Raw genomic sequence first — 26,569 nt, 5'->3', positions numbered from 1 at the left:
GTCAGCCTAATGCCTAGAGGACTGGCAAAGTGGTGCACTATGAGAACGCTTTGCCTCTGCTCTGCCAGTCATTCAAATCAAAAGGGGATGACAACACTGAAAGATAGTTATGGATAGTGGTTGGGAAGGAGGCAGTCTTGAATTCACTAAATGGAATGTTGCTTTACCCCAGGTAGTATTTTACTTGAACTTTTATGTGTGGTAAACAATGATAACAATAATGTTTATCGCAGAAACCTGGGAAACAGGACTGATGGGATTCAATAGAGGTGTTTACTTTGGCAAAACAATCACTTTCCCTTTAACTCGTCATGACTGAAATGTTCACAACTTCTACCTCTCCCTGTGCGACTGTATTGTACAGAACAAACATGTTCTGTAGATCTCTGAGCACATAATTAATATCATATTGTTGGACGGTGCAATTGAACTCCAGTCCTGGAGGGCCGAATGAAGTACTGCTGGATGTCTTTTCTACCCAGTAGTAAATTGATTGATTCATGTCACTGATTGGCCAGAGAGTTCACTCAGTTGGTGTGCCAGATCTGAATCAGTCCCTGATTAGGAGAGAAATAAAAACAAAAAACTGGATGAACTCCAAAACTGTTTTGGCCCTGGAATTGAATATCCCTGCTTCGGCCATGGAACTATTTTCTATTTCTGACACACTGGTGGGATCAGGGTTCTGTTCTAGATCCCAATGAGAAAATAGTAACAAAAAAATGGCCATCTGAGGACCAACACATCTTCATTGAAGATGTGAAGGAGAAAACTAGAGCACATCCTCTAAGATGTCAGATGTATCACATTTAATTCCCCCACACTCCTTCTTCTCCGTATCTATCCCTGTATAACCACATCTTTAATTACTTCACCTGAAAAATGACCTTGTCTGCTCCTGTCCTCTCCTGATTACTGGATCATTTCTGCTCTGTGCTAGCTACTGTAGCCGCAGGTAAATGCTGTGAATTTGGGGACAATGGAGGGGCTGTTGTGTGTGTGTGCGTAGGGATAAACAGAAATTACAAAATACAATTACAAATACAATTACAAAATAACCTAAAGACCAACGTATCAAAATAAATTACAACATACATTTGCAAAGTATTGTATTTAATTAAAATACATTAGCAAGCAGCCCTTAACAACCACAACATTCTCAGTAATGGTTATAGAAACATTTTACTTGCTATAACTGTGATGTTTTTTTATCTACCTTAGTTGAATTCACTGCCTGTAAGTTGCTCTGCACAAGAACATTTGCTGAATGACCAAAAGGTAAATGTGAAAATGAACAACTGCAAAGCACACTGTTTTTTGGGGGCCTTGTTTCAGGCATGTAGTTCATGAGACTAATACTCAGCATGGTTTGCAAGTCTCCATTTTTATATTTACATTTTGGTCATTTAATTGTGCCATCAGACTTCTGATACCAGTACAGGCTGAAAGGGGGCCACAAAATTGTGAACCGCTATGAACCAATTGGGTCCTGCTTTATAGACATGCTGCCTATAAATGCTTCATAAAGTATTAATAAAGCCTTCATAAACACTACAAAAATGCATTACAAATAATCTATAACCGTATGTCATGCTTTATAAAGGGTTCATAAATTTGCCATAACTGTGTGACATAACCACCGATGTAAAATGTGACATAAACCTGTGCTTTATAAAGGGTGGCATAAGTACCACTTAATAAAGGGCTTATAAATAATATTAAATCGAGGCTTCACAAAGCATGTATAACCTTGTCATGCATCTTAGAAGAAAATTGAAATTCCAGGATATTGGGTTTGATTCCCAGACCACCTATACGTAGAAATGCATTTACGCATGACTAAGTGTACGCAGCAATTGTGTATTGGAGTCAATTATAATTCTTAATTGATCTACCATTTCTATCATAGGCCACTGTAATCGATGGGGGCTCTGGGCGGTACCATTCTGCTCATCTAATGAAGGTGCACATGGATCAGATTTAAACTTTGAAGACCGAGATCAAGTTATTGAAGGCAGACCAGCAGACAGAGAAACATTATCTAAGGGCAGAGATACGGGCGAAAGCTGATGTATTGGTCCAGAGCCAGGCGGCATTGGTGGAGAGTCAGGCGGAGAATGGCACGTTAAAGAGGGCGAGGAACGAGATGGAGTCCCAATCCAGGCACACACACCTGTGAGCTCTGGAACTCCACCTCCGACAGGCAGAGTCAACATATCTGGCAGGTTCATCAGGTCGTCGGTTCACCCTGACATTTCCATTCCTCTTCTGACAACAGAACTTCACCAACTCCTCACCAGGCACAGCAAGGGCCGTCCAGACCGTTATGCTGTTCTGCTATTCCAAGGATGTGTAAGCGAAGAGAGATACCATGAGTGGACACAGAATACCAACTGGTATGGAATCTGAGGCAAATGTGGCTTACCAGTGAACCTCTGGGTGTTCATCATTAATACTGTTTCAGAAGTTTCTGTCCATGATTGATGCAACCCGAAAAAGCATTAAAGACAGAGTTAATGAGTACTTGAGGTCACGAGAAAGTCTGGACATGGCCTGCTCTCCCTTATGTAAGGAATAAGGCACTTTACCATGTTTACTACAGTATGTACTGTAGGCTATGTTTACTTGTCAGATTGCACAGTATCCTAATAAACAAAATGCTTTAAATGCTTTATTATCCAAATGTTTAAAGTGCGTGTGGGCGACCTCATGCAACCATAAAATGTTGGATAAAGCATATACTGTACAGTACTGTATTTCTTCATCGACATCTTTAATGCTTTCGTTAATAAAATAATGATAAAAATACTCTTTCAAAATGCAGATGTTTACTTCGTTATGGATCCATAACGAATTTCTATGGGAATAAACATCACTGAATGAGAAATATTGGAATAAAGTAGGCTAATGAAGGTAAACAAATTGTTGCTTAATGGAAAATACTCTTTCAAAATTAATGGAAGAGATAGAATTCAGAGGTAAAGACAGCACTGCTCTGAGACAAGCATGGGGACTGGTCACTGAATCTCCGTTTGGGCATTGGTTAGACTACAATTAGGGTGTGGAAATGTCAGGATTATTTTGCTCTTACTGTAGTACTGTAGCCTACTCCCGACCGGTTATATTGTACAGTGCCATTATGGGCTATTAGTAGGACAATAGACTATTGCCAAGAAGGAGGATTGTTGGAGAATTGTATCATCAAACTTATTTCTTTTTTAGGTTGGCTGTATCACAAGTGGCCGGGATTGGGAGTCCCATAGGGTGGCGCACAATTGGCCCAGCATCATCCGTGTTAGGGGACAGTGTCAAGGATGTCGTAAGGGTTGGACCAAAACGCAGCGGGAACGTGTATACTCATCTTCTTTATTGAGAAAAGAAGGAAAAAACAAACAAAACACATATACAAAACACAACGAACGACACTAACAGTCCTGTCAGGTGCTCAGACACTAAACAGGAAACAACTACCCACAAATCCCAATACAAAAACACCCCTATATATAGGACCTTCAATCAGAGTCAACGAGGAACAGCTGCCTCCAATTGAAGGTCCATCAAAACCCTAAACATAGAACTAGAAGGACTAGACTAGAACATAGAAATAACATAGAACATAAACCAAAAAACCCCGGAACACATAAAACAAACATCCCTCTACCTAAATACATAGCCCAACAAACCCCGAACCACACAATACAAACACCCCCTGCCACGTCCTGACCAAACTACAATAACAAATAACCCCTTTACTGGTCAGGACGTGACAGACAGTTTGGCCGGCCAGGATGTCCTTGTCCAAAAAATAGGCACAGTGATTTCTCTCCCTCTAAAAACAGAAGTAAATATTTTGGCCTTTATAAATATTATTTTGCCTTTTATTTGGATTACAATCGCTCACTTTAGGTTATTTGAAAAGAAAATCATGTCCAAAATATAAATATTTTTTAAACAAAGCGATTATTGTTATTATTATTAATTAATTTAGAATTACATAAAAGCCCCTTAGATATTCTCCCAGATCAGATTTTCCCTAACGAAAAATGCCCCTTAGACATTAATTTAGAATCCCCAATCCTCTAAATATAATTATTGGCGGAGAGTCACGTCATAGATTTTTTTGTGTCGATGTACTGTAGGCCTACCGTAGAGTGACATGAGTCTCACTACTGTTGAGTAATGTGCTGTAGGTCTTATTTATTTATAAAACATATTGAAGTTAGAAGCAATAGGATTTGAAGCAATAGCCTACCCGCATCTGGTGAACTATTTCACCACCGTTTCGCACTGCTCTGAGACAAGCATGGGGACTGGTCTTGATAAATCAATGAGATTTTTATTTTCTGAATCTCCTTTTTGGTATTGGTTAGACTACAATTAGGGTGTGGAAATGTTATGCTCTTATTACTGTAGCCTACTCCCAAACGTCACGTTGTACAGCGGCACATTTTCCTAATGGAAACCCTGAGGGTTTAATTTTTTCATTTTTCTTGGAATAGAAACGCTATAATATTAATCAAATGAATTAAGCTAAATTTCTTAAAATCCATCCCATATACTATGTTCTTACAAAAAAAGATTTTACATTCTCTAGTCCAGCTGATATTGAAGGTTATCAAATGCTTCTCAAAGATGCCCTCTGATGGTCAAACTAGCACTAACTAGCATTAATGGTAACAACGGCTGACAATTAAATAACGTGGCATAGAATTATGTGGCATCCCACAAGGTGTGCTGCAGTATGACACAACTTTTACAGGAAGAACCACTGTACATGCTTCAAGCAGACCACCATAGTCCCTGTGCCCAAGGAAGCGAAGGTAACGTGCCTAAATGATTACCGACCCCGTAGCACTCATGTCGGTAGCCATGAAGTGCTTTGAAAGCCTGGCCATGGCTCGCATCAACAGCATTCTACCGGATACCTTAGACCCACTCTAATTTGCATGACGCAATCTCAATCGCACTCCACACTGCCCTTTCCCACCAGGACAAAAGGAACACCTACTGTGGGGAGAACAAGTATTTGATACACTGCCGATTTTGCAGGTTTTCCTACTTACAAAGCATGTAGAGGTCTGTAATTTTGATCATAGGTACACTTCAACTGTGAGAGACGGAATCTAAAACAAAAATCCATAAAATCACATTGTATGATTTTTAAGTAATTATTTTGCTCATCACTAAGCTAAGGACCCAGGGACTAAACACCTCCCTCTGCAACTGGATCCTGGACTTCCTGACGGGCCACCTTCAGGTGGTAAGGGTAGGCAACAACACGCCTGTCACGCTGATCCTCAACACTGGGGCCCCTCAGTGGTGTGTACTTATTCCCCTAATGTCTGGGCTGATAATGTAAGAAATAACACCTAAAATAACGAAATACTGCAAAGTTGCCTAGGAGCTAGAAGCATGGCTTCCCTATCTGTCGGCTCCATTTTGAAGTGACCAAAGGTGGCTGACTTTATAGTAAGTACAGAGTCATATATGTATGTGTTATAAATGACCAAATGGGTCTGACTTTATAGGAAGTACAGCGTCATATGATATAAGGCGTTTATGCATGTGTTATGAATTACCAAAAGGGTCTGACTTTATAATAAGATATAGAGTACAGAGTCATATGATATAAGGAATTTATGGATGTGTTATGAATGACTGAAGGTGTCTCACTTCAAACTAAGTATTACAGGACACTACATAGTGTCATTAAATAGGTTATTAACGTTCTGCCGATTTATGAAGGTTCTCTCATGATCCACAGGTTACTGTAGGGTGTGAGAGGTATTTAAATGGGTTGATGGACCTGCAAAGCTTGCGTTTCTGTGTGTGTACGTCAGAAACAAGATAATTTAGAGTAGTCCAACCTGAGACTACCACACCAGGTATTCCTCTTCGGTTCCCATGCTGGAGACCAGGGCTTGATTACAACCTGCTACAATGGTGCCAACATTTTGTGGCTGATCTTTCAGCGGGGGAGTGGGTGATGGTGTCAAAGACCTGACTGGGCCCAGCATCGTGCGGTATGGCTCATTTTTGTTGTGTGTGTGTTTGCGTACTGAGGAACAGTTTGGCTTCAGAGCGAAACACTCCACAGATACAGCCAACTGCTTTCTTCTGGAAAATGTGAAGTCCAAGAAGGACAAAGGGGGCGTTGTTGGGGCTGTGTTTCTGGACCTAAGGAAGGCTTTTGATACTGTTAACCATGAGATTCTCATCACAAAATTGTCCAAGTTCAACTTTTCCCCCGATGCCTTGAGATGGATGAAATCATACCTTGAAGGCAGAACTCAGTGTGTCAGAGTGAGCAATGAGATGTCGCCCACTCTTAGCTATGATGTGGCGTGCCCCAAGGGTCAATACTGGGACCCCTGCTGTTCAGCCTGTACATTAATGATCTGCCATATGTCTGTACTGGGTCTGAAGTTCAAATGTATGCAGCTGATACGGTGATATATGTGCATGGAAAGAGTAAACAACAAACTGCACAAGAACTCACTACTGTAATGGTCCAGGTTACAAAGTGTCTCAGTGACTCGTGTTTGCGTCTCAATGTGAAAAAAACTGTCTGCATGTTCTTCACAAAGAGGGCAACAGATGCTACTGAGCCAGGTGTCTATGTGTCAGGGGAGAAGCTCCAGTTGGTATCTGATTTTAAGTACATTGGCATCATATATGATTCCAACCTCTCTTTTAAAAAGCAGGTGAAAAAGGTAATTCAAATAACCAAATTCAACCTAGCTAATTTCCGATTTATATGAAATTGTTTGACTACAGAGGTAGCAAAACTGTACTTCAAATCTATGATACCCCCCACTTATTAACATACTGCTTGACTAGTTGGGTCCAAGCTTGCTATACAACATTAAAACCCATTCAGTCTGTCTACAAACAGGCTCTCAAAGTGCTTGATAGGAAGCCCAATAGCCATCATCACTGTTACATCCTCAGAAAGCATGAGCTCCTGATTTGGGAAAATCTTGTGCAATACATATTCAAGATCCTAAATGGCCTGGCTCCCCCTCCACTCAGTATTTTTGTTAAACAGAAAACCCAAACCTATGGCAGCAGATCCACAAGGTCCGCCATGAGAGGTGACTGTATAGCTCCCTTAAGGAAAAGCACCTTTAAATCCGCTTTCTCTCTCTGTGTGTGTGTGTGTCTGTGTGTGTGTGTGTGCATGCATGTGAAACTGACGTCACTCCCAGACCACCTCTCTCTCTGCTCTCCTTCTCCCAGACCTCATCTCGCTCTCCTCCTCCCAGACCTCGGCTCATTCCTCTTTCCTTCCTCCCAGAACTCATCCCTCTCTCCTCCTCCAGGACCTCATCCCTCTCTACTCTCCTCCTCCAGGACCTCATGCCTTTCTCCTCTCCTCCTCCAAAACATCATCCCTCTCCTCCTCACCAGGGAGCCAGGCTGGCTGGGGCTGCAGGATGTGGGGTGGTTTTGTGTTAACTTCTTGCGGATCATTGGGACGCTAGCATCCCATCAGGCCAACACCCGGTGAAATCGCAGAGCGCAAAATTCAAATTAAATTACTATAAATATTTAACTTTCATGAAACCCCAAGTGCAATACATCAAAATAAAGCTTAACTTGTTGTTAATCCAGCCGCCGTGTCAGATTTCAAAAAGGCTTTACGGCGAAAGTAAACCATACGATTATCTGAGGACAGCGCCCAGCACACAAATGCATAACAAATCATTTTCAACCAGGGAGTTGCGACACAAAAGTCAGAAATAGCGATAAAATATATGCCTTACCTTTGAAGATCTTCTTCTGTTGGCACTCAAAGGTCCCAGTTACATTACACATCGTCCTTTTGTTTGATAAAGTCCTTCTTTATATCCATAAAAACTCAGTTTAGTTGGCGCGATTCAGTCAATAATCCACTCGGTTTCCTTCCTTCAAAATGCATACAAAATGAATCCCAAACGTTACCAATAAACTTATCCAAACAAGTCAATCAACATTTATAATCAAACCTTAGGTACCCTAATATGCAAATAAAAGATACAATTTAAGACGGAGAATCGTTATTGTCTTTACCAGAGATAAACATAAAGAACGCGCTCTCTCGGCCATGCGCTTGGAAACACTACAGCCAAAATGGGAGCCACTTAGAAAAGCTACAACTTCTCCCTCATTTTTCCAAAAACCAGCCTGAAACTCTTTCTAAAGACTGTTGACATCTAGTGGAAGCCCTAGGAACTGCAACCGGGGCCGATTTCGCCCTATTATAAAAGTGCCAGCCATTGAAATCAGTGGTATGCTGAATTTTTTGGTTGTTGATGGTTTGTCCTCGGGGTTTCGCCTGCCATTTCAGTTATGTTATACTCACAGACATTATTTTAACAGTTGTAGAAACTTTAGAGTGTTTTCTATCCAAATCGACCAATTATATGCATATCCTAGCTTCTGGGCCTGAGTAGCAGGCAGTTTACTTTGGGCACGCTTTTCATCCTGATGTCAAAATACCGCCCCCATCCCAAAGAAGTTAACTCAGTTCGTCAAGGCAAGCAAGAGGCCAGCAGTGTCCTTCTGACCTGGCATGTGGCGCACAAACTCAAAATCAATGGAAGAAAAAGGTTTTTAAACTCAAAATTCATTGACATTTAAAGTTTTCCTTCATTAGGCTCTGCATAAGGCCCCCTGTAATTTTCAGGAGAGATTGCTAGTGTAGGAGGAGCTTGATCTTGTTGAAGTTGTTCTACTGAAGTTGCCCATTGGTTGCGGACCTGAGGCAACCACATGTAATTTGTTATTTCAGTGCTCAGTATTGTGCTCTCTGTCAAACGAGAGCTTCACATTGGAGCCTGTGTACAATGGAGCATGAGTACCAGTTTGGAAAATAGATCTCCCAAACTGGGCATTTCTTAATATAGTAAGCAAAGAATTGTTCCCTGAAGAACTCCAGTCCTTGGATTCCCAAGGACAACTGGTGCCAATGTTATGGATGAAATCACATGTTGTAATTAATCATGTTTGATCTAATTATTATTCTTCATAGTTGCACCTATATTTTGTGACCCAGCTAGTGCATCAGTGCTGTAGAAATGAAGTAATTGTAGTGAACATGATGCAAGCGCAGGGCGCAGCAGGTGTTTATTGTAAAGGACCACAGGAGGAGGCAGGTAGCTGGGTCCAGGGCAAGGCAGAAGGTCATACACAGGGTGTCCAAAAAGGCAACAGTACAGGGAGGGAAAAGGCTAGTAACGTCATCCGGGAGATCAGGCAATAGGTTGACAACAGGAAATCCGATAGGCTAAAGTACAGGCAGGGAATAGGCAAAAGGATTCATTAGTGAGGCAGGCCAAAACTATCATACACAGGAGGATTAAATTACGAGAAAAACAGAGCTTCGACTAGAAGTGTGTCACAAAACAAACAATACCTCACAATGAAGGGGTGCAAAGAACTGAACTAAATAGTGTGTGATAATGACATACAGGTGTGTGAACAGGTGATCAGAATTCAGGTGATTGGGATCTGGAGAGTGAGCTGCATTCAGGGGATCTATATGTTTGAGAGTGTGAGCTGGAAAGTGTGCTGCGTTCAGGGGATCTACGTGTTTGAAAGTGTGAATTGGAAGCAGACGTTACTGTAATGAAGCGTGCTTGCTGCTCTAAAGAACATAACTGTGACTATAAATCCCTACACCTGGTCCACCAACAGTCACACAGAACACATTACAGGAACATTTGTGCCCAGTATAAGCGCCCACACACACACACACACACACACACACACACCCTTAACTGTCACAGATTGAGGTTTTCATTTATCCAACGCCCCATTACCCTGGCATTATGCCTCCTCTCTCATCCTAATAGTAGTTTTGTCCAGGCAGAGCTGTGTCCTGTTCCTCTCAGACGAGCTGGTTAGCAGGTGAAGATAAAGCACCACATAGACACATACACCCCACTGATTTCTTTAATGAACAAAGCCCAATGTTATTCTGTGCTTGCTCGAGACAAAAGCAGACTATCGTATTACCACCATTAGGGGATCTTTCAGGTGGTGAATGTTCCAATGTCTCCTCCAATGTCTTCTATACCTCATTACCTTAATGCTTGTAAAAAGCAGATCATATTTTACCACCTAAGTAGAATAGTATACAGATATGCAGACGGGGATAAGAGCCACTTAGTGCCTTGCTGGTATTACCTCAGCACAGCATAACCTGTTAGCTACCTCAGTCAACCAACTGAGGAAGCTATACCTCAGATCAGTCAAGCTGCTTCAGTTTGGCAAAGTATACTCCAACCCAGTCTAGTTTAGTCGAGCCTACCCCAATCGAAAACCATCCCAGAGCATCTCAGCAAGCCGGGCTGAGTTTGGCATGGTTCAGTGGCGCTCACAGCAGCCTAGCATACTGATACTGATCTGATGCCGTCTGCATCCCTGAACAGTGGTGGTGGTGGTGGTGGTGGTGTGTGTGTAATGAATGGTAATTCACAGTAATAAAAGACTGACCTGGTCATGCCACAGGGCCTGCAGGTATACAACTCTACCACCCACTACAGAGAGAGAGAGAGAGGCTGATATCACAAATCACAGAGAGATGCAAGTTTGGAAGACAGTGATTAAAAGAGAGATTAAGAGAGAGAGAGATAGAGAGGAAAGGAGAGACATAGCAGCTACACTATAATTCCATCCATTCATTCATTCATTAAAATGTATTCCAATTCCGGTACATGTCTTCATGTACTGTACCTACAAACGATTATAATAAACTTGACCGTCTGACTTACTCAATATTTTCCACAATGCCTATCTATAGCCTTTGAGTGTCAATATGTGTCACACCCTGACCTGGTTCACCTGTCCGTGTGATTGTCTCCACCCCCTCCAGGTGTCACTTATTATCCCCGGTGTTTATATCCCTGTGTTTCCTGTCTCTCTGTGCCAGTTCGTCAACCAGTGTTTTTCCTTGTTCCTATTTTTCCCAGTCTCTGTTTGTTTCTAGTCCTCCTGATTTCGACCCTTGCCTGTCCTGACTCTGAACCCGCCTGCCTGACCACTCTGCCTGTTCTGAGTACCAGCCTGCCTATCCCCTTGTACTGTTTTTGGACTCGGATCTGGTTTCTGACCACTGCCTGGCCTGACTTCGAGACTGCCTATCGTCTGGTACTGTTTGGACTCTGACCTGGTTTATGAACTCTTGCCTATCCCCGACCTGCCTTTGCCTACTCCTTTTGTTTTAATAAATATCGGAGCTCTACCATATGTCTCCTGTGTCTGCATTTGGGTCTGACCTTGTGCCCTTATAATATGAAGATTAATGGCACCTGTCGTGGAAATTCAGTACTGAGAGAGACTTGGTAATTTCTTCAAACGATCATCTTTATTTAATTTTGATTAATTATTGCAATAATTAAACCGTCATCCCAACAGTCTTGTTCTGACTGTTAGGCTGAGAGTCTAAATAATACAGACAATGCACAGTTTATATAGTCAATACCCAGAATGCTTGGTTCCACCCCTCCAATATAGATTGAGGGGCAACATAAGCCACTTTAGGCTCATCCTCTCTTTATCTGCCCCTGGTGTTATTTTAACCCCCGACCCTGGACTAATTTCCCAGGCCAGGATGTCTAAGAACCATTGAGGCCTTTGTTCTACTCCTCTCTATCCCAGTTACAACAACCCCACATCCTGTCACTGGAATGCCAGCTGTAGGTTTTATCACCAGGAAGATAGAGTGGACACCATAAAACTCAGCATTAGCAGGACAGAAATATCTCACTGTTTTAAGTAAATAATTGTTACATATCCAACAAATAAGGTGAATACATAATTTTTCTGTCACACACCCTAGCAACATTAATGTAAAGTGCCCATATTCGGGCACCCTATCTGCAAAAGGTAACCCCTGTCTGCGGAAAGCTGAGTATCTTGGCTATTGATCGTTGCCTTGAAATCTTTGGTATGACTTACTACCATATATGGGCATACAAATTCATAAGGGCAGGTCGAGCCGATGACCTCATTTCAAGATGGCTGCTACCAACATTCCGGTTAGCGTTGTGAAGCATAAACGAAAAAAAACACGGAATACGTTGATACACATAGAAAGCCGGAACTCCACAGATCATGAGGATATCTTATTTGTTTGCCTGTGACCTACCGTTGTTGAGAGTCAAAATGTTTATTTTACACAATGTTTTCATCAAACAGCAAACATCTTACAAGGTGAGCTTCGATTTGGTCTGTGTTTGAGCTATCCCTACATGGGGGTATCAAATTAATCCTTAGAGTGGTAGGAACACATCTAGCCTATTGCCAATGTTATCTGATGATGGATGACTTAATGGCAACATTGAATGTCCACCGAGTGACTATATCTTTGCGCATCAAAAATATAATGTTGCCTGCATACGCGCTGTAGGCATCCATATCCCCTGTATGTCCCCCAACACCACCACAATGTTTGAGAGAGGTTGGTGTTGTAGAAATTTTGTTTTTCTAGTGAACAATAACTTTTAGGCACATCCACTGTGCAAAAACAGTCCAATTACCACATTAGGACTTTGGAGAGGTTGAAAGGAAACTTGAATGTACACTGGATACTCCATAACACCACCACAATGTTTGAGGGAGGTTGATACGCTAGAAATTGTGTTTTTATACAGAACAAATTGCATTTAGGGATTGAAAATATGTACTAGCACTGGAATTTTCCAATTTACTGACATGGAGAGGTTTAGGGACACCTGGAAACGTCCCGTGAACACACGACACCACCTACTAAAACATATTTTTTAAATATTTTTTTTCACCTTTATTTAACCAGGTAGGCTAGTTGAGAACAAGTTCTCATTTGCAACTGCGACCTGGCCAAGATAAAGCATAGCAATTCGACACATACAACAACACAGAGTTACACATGGAATAAACAAAACATACAATCAATAATACAGTAGAACAAAAGAAAACAAAAGGTCTATATACAGTGAGTGCAAATGAGGTAAGTTAAGGCAATAAATAGGCCATGGTGGCAAAGTAATTACAATATAGCAATTAAACACTGGAATGGTAGATGTGCAGAAGATGAATGTGCAAGTAGAGATACTGTGGTGCAAAGGAGCAAGATAAATAAATAAATAAATATAGTATGGGGATGAGGTAGGTAGGTAGATAGATGGGCTGTTTACAGATGGGCTATGTACAGGTGCAGTGATCTGTGAGCTGCTCTGACAGCTGGTGCTTAAAGCTAGTGAGGGAGATATGAGTCTCCAGCTTCAGAGATTTTTGCAGTTCGTTCCAGTCATTGGCAGCAGAGAACTGGAAGGAAAGATGACCAAAGGAGGAATTGGCTTTGGGGGTGACCAGTGAGATATACCCGCTGGAGCGTGTGCTACGAGTGTGTGCTGCTATGGTGGCCAGTGAGCTGAGATAAGGCGGGGCTTTACCTAGCAGAGACTTGTAGATAACCTGTAGCCAGTGGGTTTGGCGACGAGTATGAAGCGAGGGCCAACCAACGAGAGCGTACAGGTCGCTATGGTGGGTAGTGTATGGGGCTCTGCCCAATTCTAGTTGTTAATGTAGGTTTATCAATCCCATTTTTTTCTGATATTGTTCAGATGTTTTGGAAGCCATCTGATGCGTTTACAGCACTAGCCATATATCCACTTATAGCTTTCAAAATAAAAAAATAAAAACATATTTTTTTTCATTCTAGGTATTGGCTATATTTGAGTGTGCTTGATCTTGTGTTTTCTGAACTATGTAACTCATATCTATCTATTGATCATTTCCTCATAATATCCCAGATGTCTTCTTTACAAATATGCGTGTAAGAATCATGTAATTACACATGACGAGCAATTACTTTTGGTTATGTCTATTTAGTGGTGAATCTACATTTTGCCATTACATTTAAGAGATTAATTTCACATACTCAAACCTCAATCGTCTGGATATAGCTGCTGGTGTACTTCAATCTTAAAGCTAGAGATGTTGTCCTACCAACCCATTATTTAAGACTCTTTATGTCATGCGTATAAAGGCTTTGTTAATGCTTTCTGAATGCTACATAATCACCACTGTAAGTAAAGTGATACCAAACTCAAAAAAAGGATGAAGTATCTATTCAGCATCACAATTGAGAAAACTATGATTCATAGATCAGATATAGATGGCTTAATAATGTAGAGACGTCTGTGTTGCTAGCCAAGCAAATCAAATCAAACTTTTTTTGTCATATGCGCCGAATACAACAAGTGTAGACCTTACCATTAAATGCTTACTTACAAGCCCTTAACCAACAGTGCAGTTCAAGAAGAGTTAAGAAAATATTTACCAAATAAACTAAAGTAAAAGATAATAAAAAGTAACACAAGAAAATAACAATAACGAGGCTATATACAGGGGGTACCGGTACCGAGTCAATGCACGGGGGTACAGGTTAGTCGAGGTAATTTGTACATGTAGGTAGGGGTGAAGTGACTAAGCACAGATAATAAACAGCGAGTAGCAGCAGTGTACAAAACAAATGGAGGTGGGGGGGTCAATGTAAATAGTCCAGTGGCCATTGTTCAGCAGTCTTATGGCTTGGGGGTAGAAGCTGTTAACCTCTAGGGGCTATGTAGGACGCAAGCGTCCCACCCCTGGTACACCCTATCAACAACAGGTGAAATATCAAGAGCGCCAAATTTGAAAACAATTAAATGTCATAATTCTAATTTCTCAAACATACAACTATCTTACACCCTTTGAAAGATAAACATCTCCTTAATCTAACCACGTTGTCCGATTTCAAAAAGGCTTTACGGCGAAAGCATAAAGTTAGATTATGTTAGGAGAGTACATTGACAATAGCTGTGTGTAATGTTTTGTCAATTCAAAGACAGGCGTCACCAAAAGCAGAAAACCAGCTAAAATTATGCACTAACCTTTGACAATCTCCATCAGATGACACTCCTAGGACATTATGTTAGACAATACATGCATTTTTTGTTCTATCAAGTTCATATTTATATCCAAAAACAGAGTTTTACTATGGCGTTGATGTTGAGGGAATCGTTTCCCTCCAATAACCGCCAGTCAATCAGCACAACAAATTAAATAATTACTATTCGAAAACATTGGTAAAATATTATATTGTCATTCAAAGAATTATAGATTTACATCTCTTGAACGCAACCAGATTGCCAGATTTAAAAATAACCTTACTGGGAAATCACACTTTGCAATAATCTGAGCACTGCGCCCAGAAATGTAGTTTTGTTCGAAAAAGCTGATAATTTATGTCCAAAAAGCTCCGTGTTGTTAGCACATGATCTATGCCCGCCGGACTTCTCTTCATGAACGTGGGGAAAAAAAATATTTACGTTCGTTCAAACATGTCAAACGTTGTATAGCATAAATCATTAGTGCCTTTTTTAACCAGAACATGAATAATATTCAAGGCAGACGATTGCATTCTCTTTTAAAACGTATTGGAACGAGAGTACCCAACATGAACTCGCGCGCCAGAGTCTAATCGGCCACCACCGTTCCAAGGCTCCTTGTTCGGTCAGATCTCACAGTATAAGACTCAAAACACTTTGTAAAGACTGGTGACATCTAGTGGAAGCCATAGGAAGTGCTCAACGATTAATAAGCCCCTGTGTTTCAATGGCATAGGCTTAAAGGTAATTCAACACATCAGGTATCCACTTCCTTTCAGAATATGTCTCAGGGTTTTGACTGCCATATGAGTTCTGTTATACTTAGACACCATTCAAACAGTTTTAGAAAATTCAGAGTGTTTTCTATCCAAACCTGAACAATAATATGCATATTCTAGCTTCTGAGTTGGTGTAGGAGGCAGTTAAAAATGGCCACATATTTTTTTTTTAATTCTCAATACTGCCCCCTAGCCCTAAGAAGCCTTTTGGTCCTAGACTTGGCGCTCCGTTACCGCTTACCGTTTTGTAGCAGAGAAAACAGTTTATGACTTGGGTGACTGGAGTGTCTGACCATTTTTTGGGCCTTCCTCTGACACCGCCCATTATATTGGTTCTGGATGGCAGGAAGCTTGGCCCCAGTGATGTACTGGGCCGTACGCACTACCCTCTGTAGCGCCTTACAGTCAGATGCCGAGCAGTCGCCATTCCAGGCGGTTATGCCACCGGTCAGGATGCTCTCGATGGTGTAGCTGTAGAACTTTTTGAGGATCTGGGGACCCAATCAGCTACACTGATTGAAGTTGATTTAACAAGTGACATCAATAAGGGATCATAGCTTTCACCTCGATTCACCTGGTCAGTCTACGTCATGGAAAGAGCAGGTTTTCTTCATGTTTTGTATACTTAGTGTACACACACGTACAGATGGATGTTGTGTTGTAGATATATGGTAGAGCAGTGGCTGGAGGGCACAGACTTAATGAGTTGTGATATATGTTGTGTAATGTAATGTAATATAACTGCCTTAATTTTGCTGGACCCCAGGAAGAGTACCTGCTGCCTTGGCAGCAGCTAATGGGGATCCATAATAAGTACAAATTACAAAAAAATGTCCCAACCCATGTTTTGACAACTGAATGAGAACTTGCCTTCCCTCCCATTTGATCAATGCCAAATGCATGTGATTGACAACTAAGAGATATGCTAACTGTGGATAACAGTCGTACAAATTCAGCACAGCTGGCTAGCAAAGTGATTCACCTTTCTTGGTAGCTAATCAAATGACACCTGCATCTCTAGCTGTAGCCACTGAAAAACATCCTCCCAGCAGTTAGCTAGCTAATGTTAGGCTCTGTGTTTTTAGTTAGCTAAATAAATATCTACAAAAATAGATAAGCTACCCTATTAGCCACGTTATGACTGGCATTGGTGCGTTTTTGTCCAACATATTGAGTAATTGAAACTGAAACGAAGGGCTGGAGGCAGCACACAATATACCAGGCCAGCTGTGCTTTACAACCTGATATGTGTTGGACTACCAAGAAATGTATTGGTGAATTAGCTATATTAATCATGTGTTGAATTGCATCCCTTTATTCTGCCAACAATACCTTATTCTACGAATGGTTCCCATTCCCCCTGATTAGTATGTGTATATATGTGCCCTCTGTTCCCCATTGTCCTTGTTGATTATTGTTCCATGTCCATTGGTCCTGTGAGTACCTGGGCTCTGTTGTATCGGCTTGCGTGTTATCATGTTAGTGTACACTTGTTATTACGGGTCTCGTCCCGTGTATTGTTATTACGGGTCTCATCCCGTGTATTCGTCCCGTATAGGTTTAACACCTCGCTCTTTGTTTGGGTTACAGTCCTGTGTTATATACACCGCCGTTCAAAAGTTTGGGGTCACTTAGAAACGTCATTGTTTTTGAAAGAAAAGCACATTTTTTGTCCATTAAAATAACATCAAATTGATCAGAAATACAGTGTAGACATTGTTAATGTTGTAAATGACTATTGTAGCTGAATTATTCAATGAAATATCTACATAGGCGTACAGAGGCCCATTATCAGCAACCATCACTCCTGTGTTCCAATGGCACGTTGTGTTAGCTAATCCAAGTTTATAATTTTAAAAGGCTAATTGATCATTAGAAAACCCTTTTGCAAGTATGTTAGCACAGCTGAAAACTGTGGTTGTGATTAAAGAAGCAATACAACTGGCCTTCTTTAGTCTGGTTGAGTATCTGGAGCATCAGCATTTGTGGGTTCGATTACAGGCTCAAAATGGCCAGAAACAAATAACTTGTTCTGAAACTCGTCAGACGCCTCACAAGTCCTCAACTGGCAGCTTCATTAAATACTACCCGCAAAACATCAGTCTCAACTTCAACAGTGAACAAACGACTCCAGGATGCTGGCCTTTGAGACTGTAATCGAAGCATATTGAAGTTAGAAGCAATAGCCTACAACTATTTTAGCACTGTTTCGCTTTGCTCTGAGACAGGCATGGGGACTGGTCTTGATAAATTCTTATTTACAAGGAAAGCCCACTCCTTCCTCCTCATTGGGGAATTGAAGCCCAGTCTCCCGCGTGCCCGCACGACATGGGAAATCTTTATTTACATAGCCCAGCACTGTAGCCTACTCCCGACCGTCACGATGTACAAGAAACCCAGAGGTTTATTCGTTTTTCTTGGAATAGAAACACCATAATATTAAGCAAATTAATTAAGCAAAATTTCTTATAATCAGACCCATATACTATGTTCTTACAAAAAAAGGTTTTAAATTTGCTAGGACAGGCACTATTGAAGGCTATCAAAAGCTTCTCAAAGATGCCCTCTGGTGGTCAAACTAGCACATATCTAGGATTAATGGTACCAGTGGTTGGCACTTTACAAAATTCTGCGCTGCAACTTTTAAAGGATGAACCACTGTGGTCATACAGCAATCCGTAAAGCCAGCAACTTGCACTGTAAAAAATACATGTAATTTTACAGATTTTTTTCCTTCATAATAATAAACACATTATTGTACAATTACAGTAATAATATCTAATTGTTTGTTTACCCTGTAAAATAATGGTTTATTTCAACAAATTATGGCATTTTCTAAAGGGAAATTATTCCAAATTTACATATGCAAAAGTACTTTTATGTGGATAGAGACTTTTACTGTTAAACTGTAATATACAATAATTTAGTTATGTTATTTACAGTTAACTTATTCTATAGAAATACACAAAAATACAGTAATTTCTGATTAAAATAGGTGTTTTAAGCTGTAAATCAACTTGACAATTTCATAAAAATACACCCTAAATCAGGGATCATCAATTAGATTCAGCCACATGCCGACTTTTTTCTTGAGCGGATGGTCGGGGGCCAGAACATAATTAAGCAATAAGGCCCAAGGGGGCGTGGTACATGGCAAATACACCACAGCTAAGGGATGTTCTTATGCATGATACAACACGGAATGCCTGGATACAGCCCTTAGCCGGGGTATATTGACCATGTACCACAAAACCCAGAGGTTACTTATTGCTGTTAAAACTGGTTACCAACATAATTAGAACAGTAAAAATAAATGTTTTGGCATACCCGCGGTCTGATATGCCAACAACATTCAGGCTCAAAGCACCCAGTTTTTAATTACAAATTATTTGTAGACTGCAAATTGACAGCAAAAAGCCCAAACTGATATAATGTTTGACTAAAACACAATCATTTCAAACCTCTCTATTATGTGTGGGAATACTTGGGAAAATAATTTGTACATTAAAATCCCCTGGAGCTTATTTCCTGGTGTTTTTACAGTATGTTATGTCCAATAAAGAAAGAAAGAAAGAAACACTTGGGGGGTAAATTGGCCGAATTCATAGTCATTCTGTTTCATCTGTTCTGTTGCATTGTTATCACATGCTAAAGTTGAACACTGACAGTTTTGTAGCTTTAATGAGACTTATGAGACTCTCTGTGTGTGTGTGTGTGTGTGTCTGTGTGTGTGTGTGTTTCTGTGTGCATGTGCATTTGTGTGTATAAGTATGTGCATGTGTAGATATGTGACACAAATACAGATGCCTACAGTCTACAGCTTGCCTCTCTTATCCCATACTGTCTGCAGCCTGTCACCAGAGTAACAATTGGTGTTATCAAATATTTACCTTGATGAGCACAAGAGCTTATCAGTTGTGTCACTTCTCGGGGACACTGGTGACACTCGCTGAATGCTCAAAGGGAACGTGGCAATGGGAGAAGGCTGGGAATATCACAGCCTCTCAACGTGTGTGTTGTGTGTGAGAGAGTGTGTTTGTTTGTGTGTGTGGTGGAAGCTGTGGTGCTGTGTATATGTGCGTGACTTACTGCATGTGCACGAGTGTATTAGTGCATCCACCTGTGAGTTACTACAGTGTTAGTTCACAGCAGTATCAAGGGTTTCACCTCTGATAATATCTTGCTAGCTATGACGCCATTTTAGGCTAAAGGTGACATGAGTGTTGCCAGTTATAGAAACACCTCTTCACCTCTTTTGAGGTTCAAGCTAATGCTTCCATTGCCTGACTTTCAGTCTGTATTACTGCTTGTACTTGTAGGTAGTATGGAATGTACTTGTAGCACTCATGGAGATGGCTAGATTGTATGCTACCCAATAGGTGTGTAAGCGTGCGTGCACGTACATGTGTTTATGCCTGTGTGTGCCTTACCTGTTGCAGTCGACATGCAGCAATAGGTGTGCAGCGCTGATGGAGAGGGCTATCTTGTGCCACTGGCCGTCGGCTAGTCGGTAGGGGAAGGACTCTGAGCGAGGCTTGCCTTTGTAGCTGTAGTGGTATCGGATCTCCTCCCTCAGGCCACTGCTCTCCAGCTCAAAGTAACTGCAGCGGAGGAGAGGGCAAAGGTTATAGGTAGAGTTCAGAGATCACTGAAGCGCTTAAAGCCCCTGAGCAATATGGAGAAGGATTTAGCTTGGGGCTATGAGGTGATGCAATGGGGGAATGCGGTGTGTTAATATTCAATATACATACATTCAACTGTATGCAATATATTTGTAAAGGCAACAATAATATATTTAACCAAACCACACCATAAAAGTCAGGGGTAATTGGCATCTTGGAGCTGTTTGTTATCATAATGCCAGCATTAAAACATGTGAATAGTCTTTAACACAAAAAGCAAGAGAAAACCAAGCCAGATAATAACGCACACAGCAAAATAATAATAATAATAATCTGAAAGACATTCAAGGTTCGACTGACAAGAGAAGATGAAAAAAGAGAAAAGAACAGGAGAGAAGAGGAGAGAAGAGAACCAAAGAAAACAGAAAAGTCTGAAGAGAACTGACGAGAATAGTCTGCTGCCTGTCTGAAGAAGAAAATTAAGAGAAATTTAAAAAAGGACATCAGGAGAGGTGCAGAGGTAAAGCAGAAGAGAGAGTGAGCTCCCAGAGGAGAATGATGTGGGAGTGTGTCTCTAAAGCTGTCTGTCTCTAAACCTGTCCAGCATTGCACACACAGGGAGGAGCGGCACCATAAACCTTCAATTGGGCGTAATGACCCAGGCCCAGAAATCTCTTTACCCCCATACAGCCCCTGCCCTCCCCAAACTGTCACTCAGGCACTGATCAGCCACGCTAAATTAAGAGCCAGGCGGCCACAGCCAGCACCCAGGGAACCGTAGCCAGCCAGCCGTGACATTTCTGTTTCCTCAAAAACTGCTGCACACTGGCCCCTTGAAACAACCCCCAGCTTCGTGTTTCCAACCCCCAGACTCCACCACACATGCAAATGCACATATGTACGCACACACACTACATACGCACATATACACACACACACAGTGTCCCAACTCGCACACACACATCAGCCCAGCCATATCCCATCCATATACATGCCCAGTGAGGGTACAACCAACCAGCTCTGTAAAATACCAAGTGAGGCTTCGTTCTGGGAAGCTGGATTTATCCCTTTCCCAATTATCAGTTCGTCAAAAAACTAAGAACAGCTTGTGATAACTCTACCAAACAGCACTGGCATGTGACACGCGGAAATATCATGTATATGGCCATGGTTTCAATGGGCTGTGGATCAAATGAAGGGAGATTAACGAAGTTGAAAACCCTTAGAGCATGTGTCTGCGTCACAAATGGAACCCTATTCCCTATATAACACACTACTTTTTACCAAAGCCATGTGGGCTCTGGGTATACTGTTCCCACTGCAATGTTCAGGAGCTGTTCAAGAGAAACAGACAGACAAACAGCTACAGACAGACAGTTGACAGCTTCAAAAGCCTTCATTGCCTCTTATTAAATCACACCAGGTGCAACCATGTAAACCGTGACGTAACCCATGTCAGTGGACAACTAACCAACACCCACTCTTCAATGTTTAAGAGCCACCATTAAATCAACACATGTACTCTGTACCCAGGCAACTGCCACCTCTAAGTGATCACCAACCTTGTTGCTGGGCATTACAACGAACATTCACTTGCATCCAAGTCTACCTGCATTTTCATTAGCGGCTGGAATCTTTTCATAAAGGGATTAATCAGAACCAGAACCTCCCTAATCCAGGTTTCTGTTGTCCCTTTACAATATGAGCTGTTTGTAAATAGAGTATATTCATACACAAGGCCAGTGGGCTAAATTTGAGATGTGATGTCTTATTTACGGGATGTGATGTCTTAATAACCAGATTACAACCAAGTATAAACACATTTTTCGCTATCAAGACGTCTTAGGAAAGATATCGTCTTTTGGTTATCTGGTTGCTACACAGACGTTAGCAAAACTTACTACTTCTTAGGGATAGGCGTCCCGTCAACGGGACAATTGTAAATCATGTAGCGCCGTGTGTCATGATCAGAGATTTTAGAGAAACAACAAATGTCGGTGCATATAAGTGTCTTATATCGGCTGAAAGCTTAAATGATTGTTAATATAACTGCACTGTCCAATTTACAGTAGGTATTACTGCAAAAAATGCCATGCTATTGTTTGAGGAGAGCTCAAAACAATAAAACACTTTTTTTCACCGCGACAGGTTTGATAACCAGTATACAATCTGACTATGATGTCATAAAATGTTATCTCTGAAACCCAGAATGAAAATCTCGCGGCAGCTACTTGAGTAAATTCGGGGGGAGATGTACAAGAAAAGATACTAGAACGAGGAGCGGAAGCAGGGTGGTAGATCTTCTCAGATCCTTTTTTAATATACTTCCATGTCGTCTTAATCAACAAACTATATCTTACCTAAAAACACTTTCTAAACGTCAAATTGTTTGCAAGAACAGATTGCCGCATAAAATGTACGTCATGATTACCTGATTAGCTGATTCCAACTGACTTTCTTCAACTCACCCTACTTTTAAGATGTCGAAAAGCTGTTGCGTAATATTTTGTTTGAACAATAGCAGTAGAAAAGAACACCAAATTAAGTTGTATCAACTGCCCAACGACCAGGTTGACCGTAATCGTTGGTAGTGGAAAGACATAGGAAGAGAGATCATGATACAGAAAGCAGTGAAGCATCTAGTAAAGAAAGCAGAAAGAGGGCCAAGCTAGGAAGCAAGAGTAATGATGTGTTGGAGTGGAAAGTGGTGATAGTGTTTGATGAGACCACGGTCCTTCACTTACACCCTATCCAACTAACTAATGCCGTAGAGAAAGAGGTAGGTGAAGTGAAATTAGCTTGGTTCATTGGAAATGGTAGACTGTTAATATTGTGTGGTAGCCAGGCTCAGCAAGAAAAGATTCTGAAAATGTAAAGCTTAATGGGAAAATGATTAAAAGCCATGTACCTGGTGCTTATGCTAGATTGAGGGGAGTCATCACTGGGTCCCAATATCTATGTCCACAGATGATATTAAAGAAAATCTGAAGGGAGGCAGAGTGATTGAGACCAAAAGGTTGATCAGTAGGAAAGAGGGTCAAAGAAGTGAAAGCTTATCAGTGATGCTGAGGTTTGAGAAAGTCTTGCCTGAAAAAGTACAGATAAGATTCCTTAGTTTCAATGTTAGAGAATTTGTCCCATATGCACTGCGGTGATTTAAATGCCAAAGAATGGGACATGTAGCTGCTCAGTGTAAAGGAAAGAAAAGATGTGCCAAGGGTGGAGGGGCACATGATTATGGTGAATGTGAAGGTTAAGAGCTGTAATTGTGGGGGAGAACACAGTGCAGCATTTGGTGGATGCCAGGTACAGAGAGAGGCTAGAGAGGCTCAGAGATATAGGATCAGTCATGATGTTTCATATGCAGAGGACGGAAAACAGATTGGTAGAACTACAGTGAGGACTGATGGCGCTTACATGGATGTACCTGTAGTAAGTGGACCTAATGCCGAGTATGGTGTTTCTGATGGTCCTGGCATGGTTTTGAGGCCTGTTCAGAAATCTTGTGCTCCTGAATGTGTGGCTTCAAAGGACGCTTTTATTTGTAAGGTTATCAATACGACTTGGGTTGTGGAAAGCAGAAATGACAGGTTGAAGGTTGTTGTGGAGACGTCAAAAGAGATATTGGGGGTAACAGATGTTAATGTTGAAATGGTTGTTAACATGCTGAACAATCCTAAGGGTGGAGTGTTTCAGCATGATATACTGTATATAAAGTTGAATGGGGTTGGGGAGGGTTTTTTTGGGTGGGAGGGTGCAGTAGAATTTAGGGATTTATTTGGTTTGGAATTTTATTTTCATGGTAGTACAGAATTGGCCAGATCATGATTGATCTACATTCTAGCACAGTAGGTGGTGGCATGCACTTTAAACATTTATTTGCGGACTGCCATGATATTATAGAAGAGAAGAAGTGCCAGGTGAGACGAACCACATGGTTTCAAGCTATATTACGCCGCGATGATGATGGAAAGCTGTGAGCTCCGGTTACTCGATACATGTTCTAAGTGGTTCATCACTGGTAAGTCACCAGCACTTGTTTGTATCTAACTAGCTATGTGTATTGAATAAAGACTGCTATAGTTAGCTTGTAGTAAGGACCAGTGAGCAGTATCCATCCAAATAACAGCTATAATATTATTCTGAATTTGGATATTTATGCAAACCTGGAGATTCCATCAAATAGGTGTAGATATCGCCATAGCGCTACTTTGGGCCAATTGGTAGGGTTGTCTCCCAAGCTGGTCTCCGGCAAGTTGAAAGGATATAGAAAAGACAAAAATAATAAACTTTTCTAAATACCTAGACAATTCAAGGGCTGGCAAATACTGGAAGTAGCTGCGTGACATATCTAAGACTAGCAAATTACTGTATATCGAGATTAACTTCTCTCGCTATCTAGCCAGCTAAAGTCAGCTAACCGGTGGAAAAAGCTAGGGGTAAACAAACAGTGCAATTGTAAAATGCAACAGCTTTACAAGGTTTACTGTTAGTGTTAACAGGTTGGGTAACAAATTAGAGTGGCAGAATAAGTATCATGCAAACAATTTGTTGTTGTGACATCAAGTATGTTAATGGGGCGGCAGGGTAGCCTAGTTGTTAGAGCGTTGGACTAGTAATTGAAAGGTTCCAAGTTCGAATCCCTGAGCTGTCGTTCTGCCCCTGAACAAGGCAGTTAACCCACTGTTCCTAGGCCGTCATTGAAAATAAGAATTTCTTCTTAACTGACCTGCCTAGTTAAATAAAGGTAAAAAGGTTAAAGCGTTTTTTTTTTAAATAACTACACGTGAGGCAACTGAAAACGTTTATTGAAACGCAACGAAAGTGTCAGTAGTTTGCTTAGAATGATACCAAAGTTCTGTTAATTACATTGGAGTACCCTACGGCTGTACCCTACTCGGGGGCGTGGGCACGTTAAGCCACGCCTCACCTTGTGTATCTATAGCAGTGGTTCTTAACCTTGTTGGAGGTACTGACCCCCACCAGTTTCATATGCGCATTCACCGAACCCTTCTTAATTGGAAAAATGGCTCTCTTCACCTTGAATTCAGCGAGCGTTGTGTTCTTGTATTGTCCATCTCCATGCAGCTTAAGGAAGTGTTCTCTTAGTTTTGCCGGTGCTAGACTAGAATTGCTCAACTTGGCATTGCAAATCATGCAGTTAGGACGCTGACTCTCATCACGTTCCGTTATACATGTGAATCCATATTGTACATATTCGTCCGACCACTTTCTTTTTTTGCTCGACATAGTTAGTATGAAGGGATTAAAATATTAAGAAAGAAATCACACGACGTACCATCACGACAGTCACAATTCGACTACTGAGCGCGCCAAATTCCCTGCAGCACAGATAGGCCAAGCGATGTTGCGTGATCACCTGCAGCCAATGATGGCCAAGCGGGGCGTGTCATCACGAATCATATGAGTCGGGTGTGTGTCTTGACCTCCGCCGAACCCCTGAGACTGACTCACTGAACCCCTGGGGTTCGATCGAACCCAGGTTAAGAACCACTGATCTATAGGAATACTGATGGAATTTCTCTATGCCGAAAACAGCTGCCAAATATTTTTATTTTGGCATAGCCCCTCTGTATGTGACAGTGCTCAACTCCCAAATGCTATAGCAAGGAGGCCTACAAACCTGACTCAGTTACACCAGCTCTGTTAGGAGGAATGGGCCAAAATTCACCCAACTTATTGTGGGAAGCTTGTGGATTGCTACCCAAAATGTTTGACCCAAGATAAACAATTTAAAGGCAATGCTACCAAATACTAATTGAGTGTATGTAAACTTCTGACCCACTGGGAATGTAATGAAAGAAATAAAAGCTGAAATAAATCATTCTCTCTACTATTATTCTGACATTTCACATTCATAAAATAAAGTGGTGATCCTAACTGATCTAAAACAGGGAATTGTTACTCGGATTAAATGTCAGGAATTGTGAAAAACTGAGTTTAAATGTATTTGGCTAAGGTGTATGTAAACTTCCAACTTCAACTGTATTCTCAGTTTACCATTTGGTTTCTATACAATCATAAGGCTGCTTATCCAGTCTGTGCTTTTCTCCACAGGTATAATAATCCTTCTGCTGGGAGGGCTGCTTTGCTCTTCTTTCAATGGTTTCATCATTATTTCATCAATTATTCATCATTCATAAACTCTAGACAGTCCATTTTCTTGTTTCGTGGATTTTTCAGTTTAATCTCTCATTTGCCCAGTGGCTGTAGTGTGCTCTTGTTGAACAACACTAGGACTTGGTTTATT

General features: G+C 41.2%; 1 protein-coding gene across 1 annotated transcript in view; it reads right to left on the bottom strand.

Annotated features, from left to right (window-relative positions):
- LOC115204088 (protein kinase C-binding protein NELL1) overlaps positions 1–26,569 on the bottom strand; it is a 448,552-nt gene that overhangs the window by 309,535 nt on the left and 112,448 nt on the right. The window contains exon 4 of the mRNA XM_029769393.1: positions 20,107–20,277. Coding sequence (XP_029625253.1) covers positions 20,107–20,277 — 171 coding nt within the window. The remainder of the gene's footprint in view (positions 1–20,106; positions 20,278–26,569) is intronic.

The sequence above is a fragment of the Salmo trutta genome, chromosome 12 (assembly GCF_901001165.1).
Source record: "Salmo trutta chromosome 12, fSalTru1.1, whole genome shotgun sequence".
Taxonomy (NCBI): Eukaryota; Metazoa; Chordata; class Actinopteri; order Salmoniformes; family Salmonidae; genus Salmo; species Salmo trutta.
Note: the sequence above shows the minus strand (reverse complement) of the source record. Positions and strands in the feature narration are given on the sequence as shown.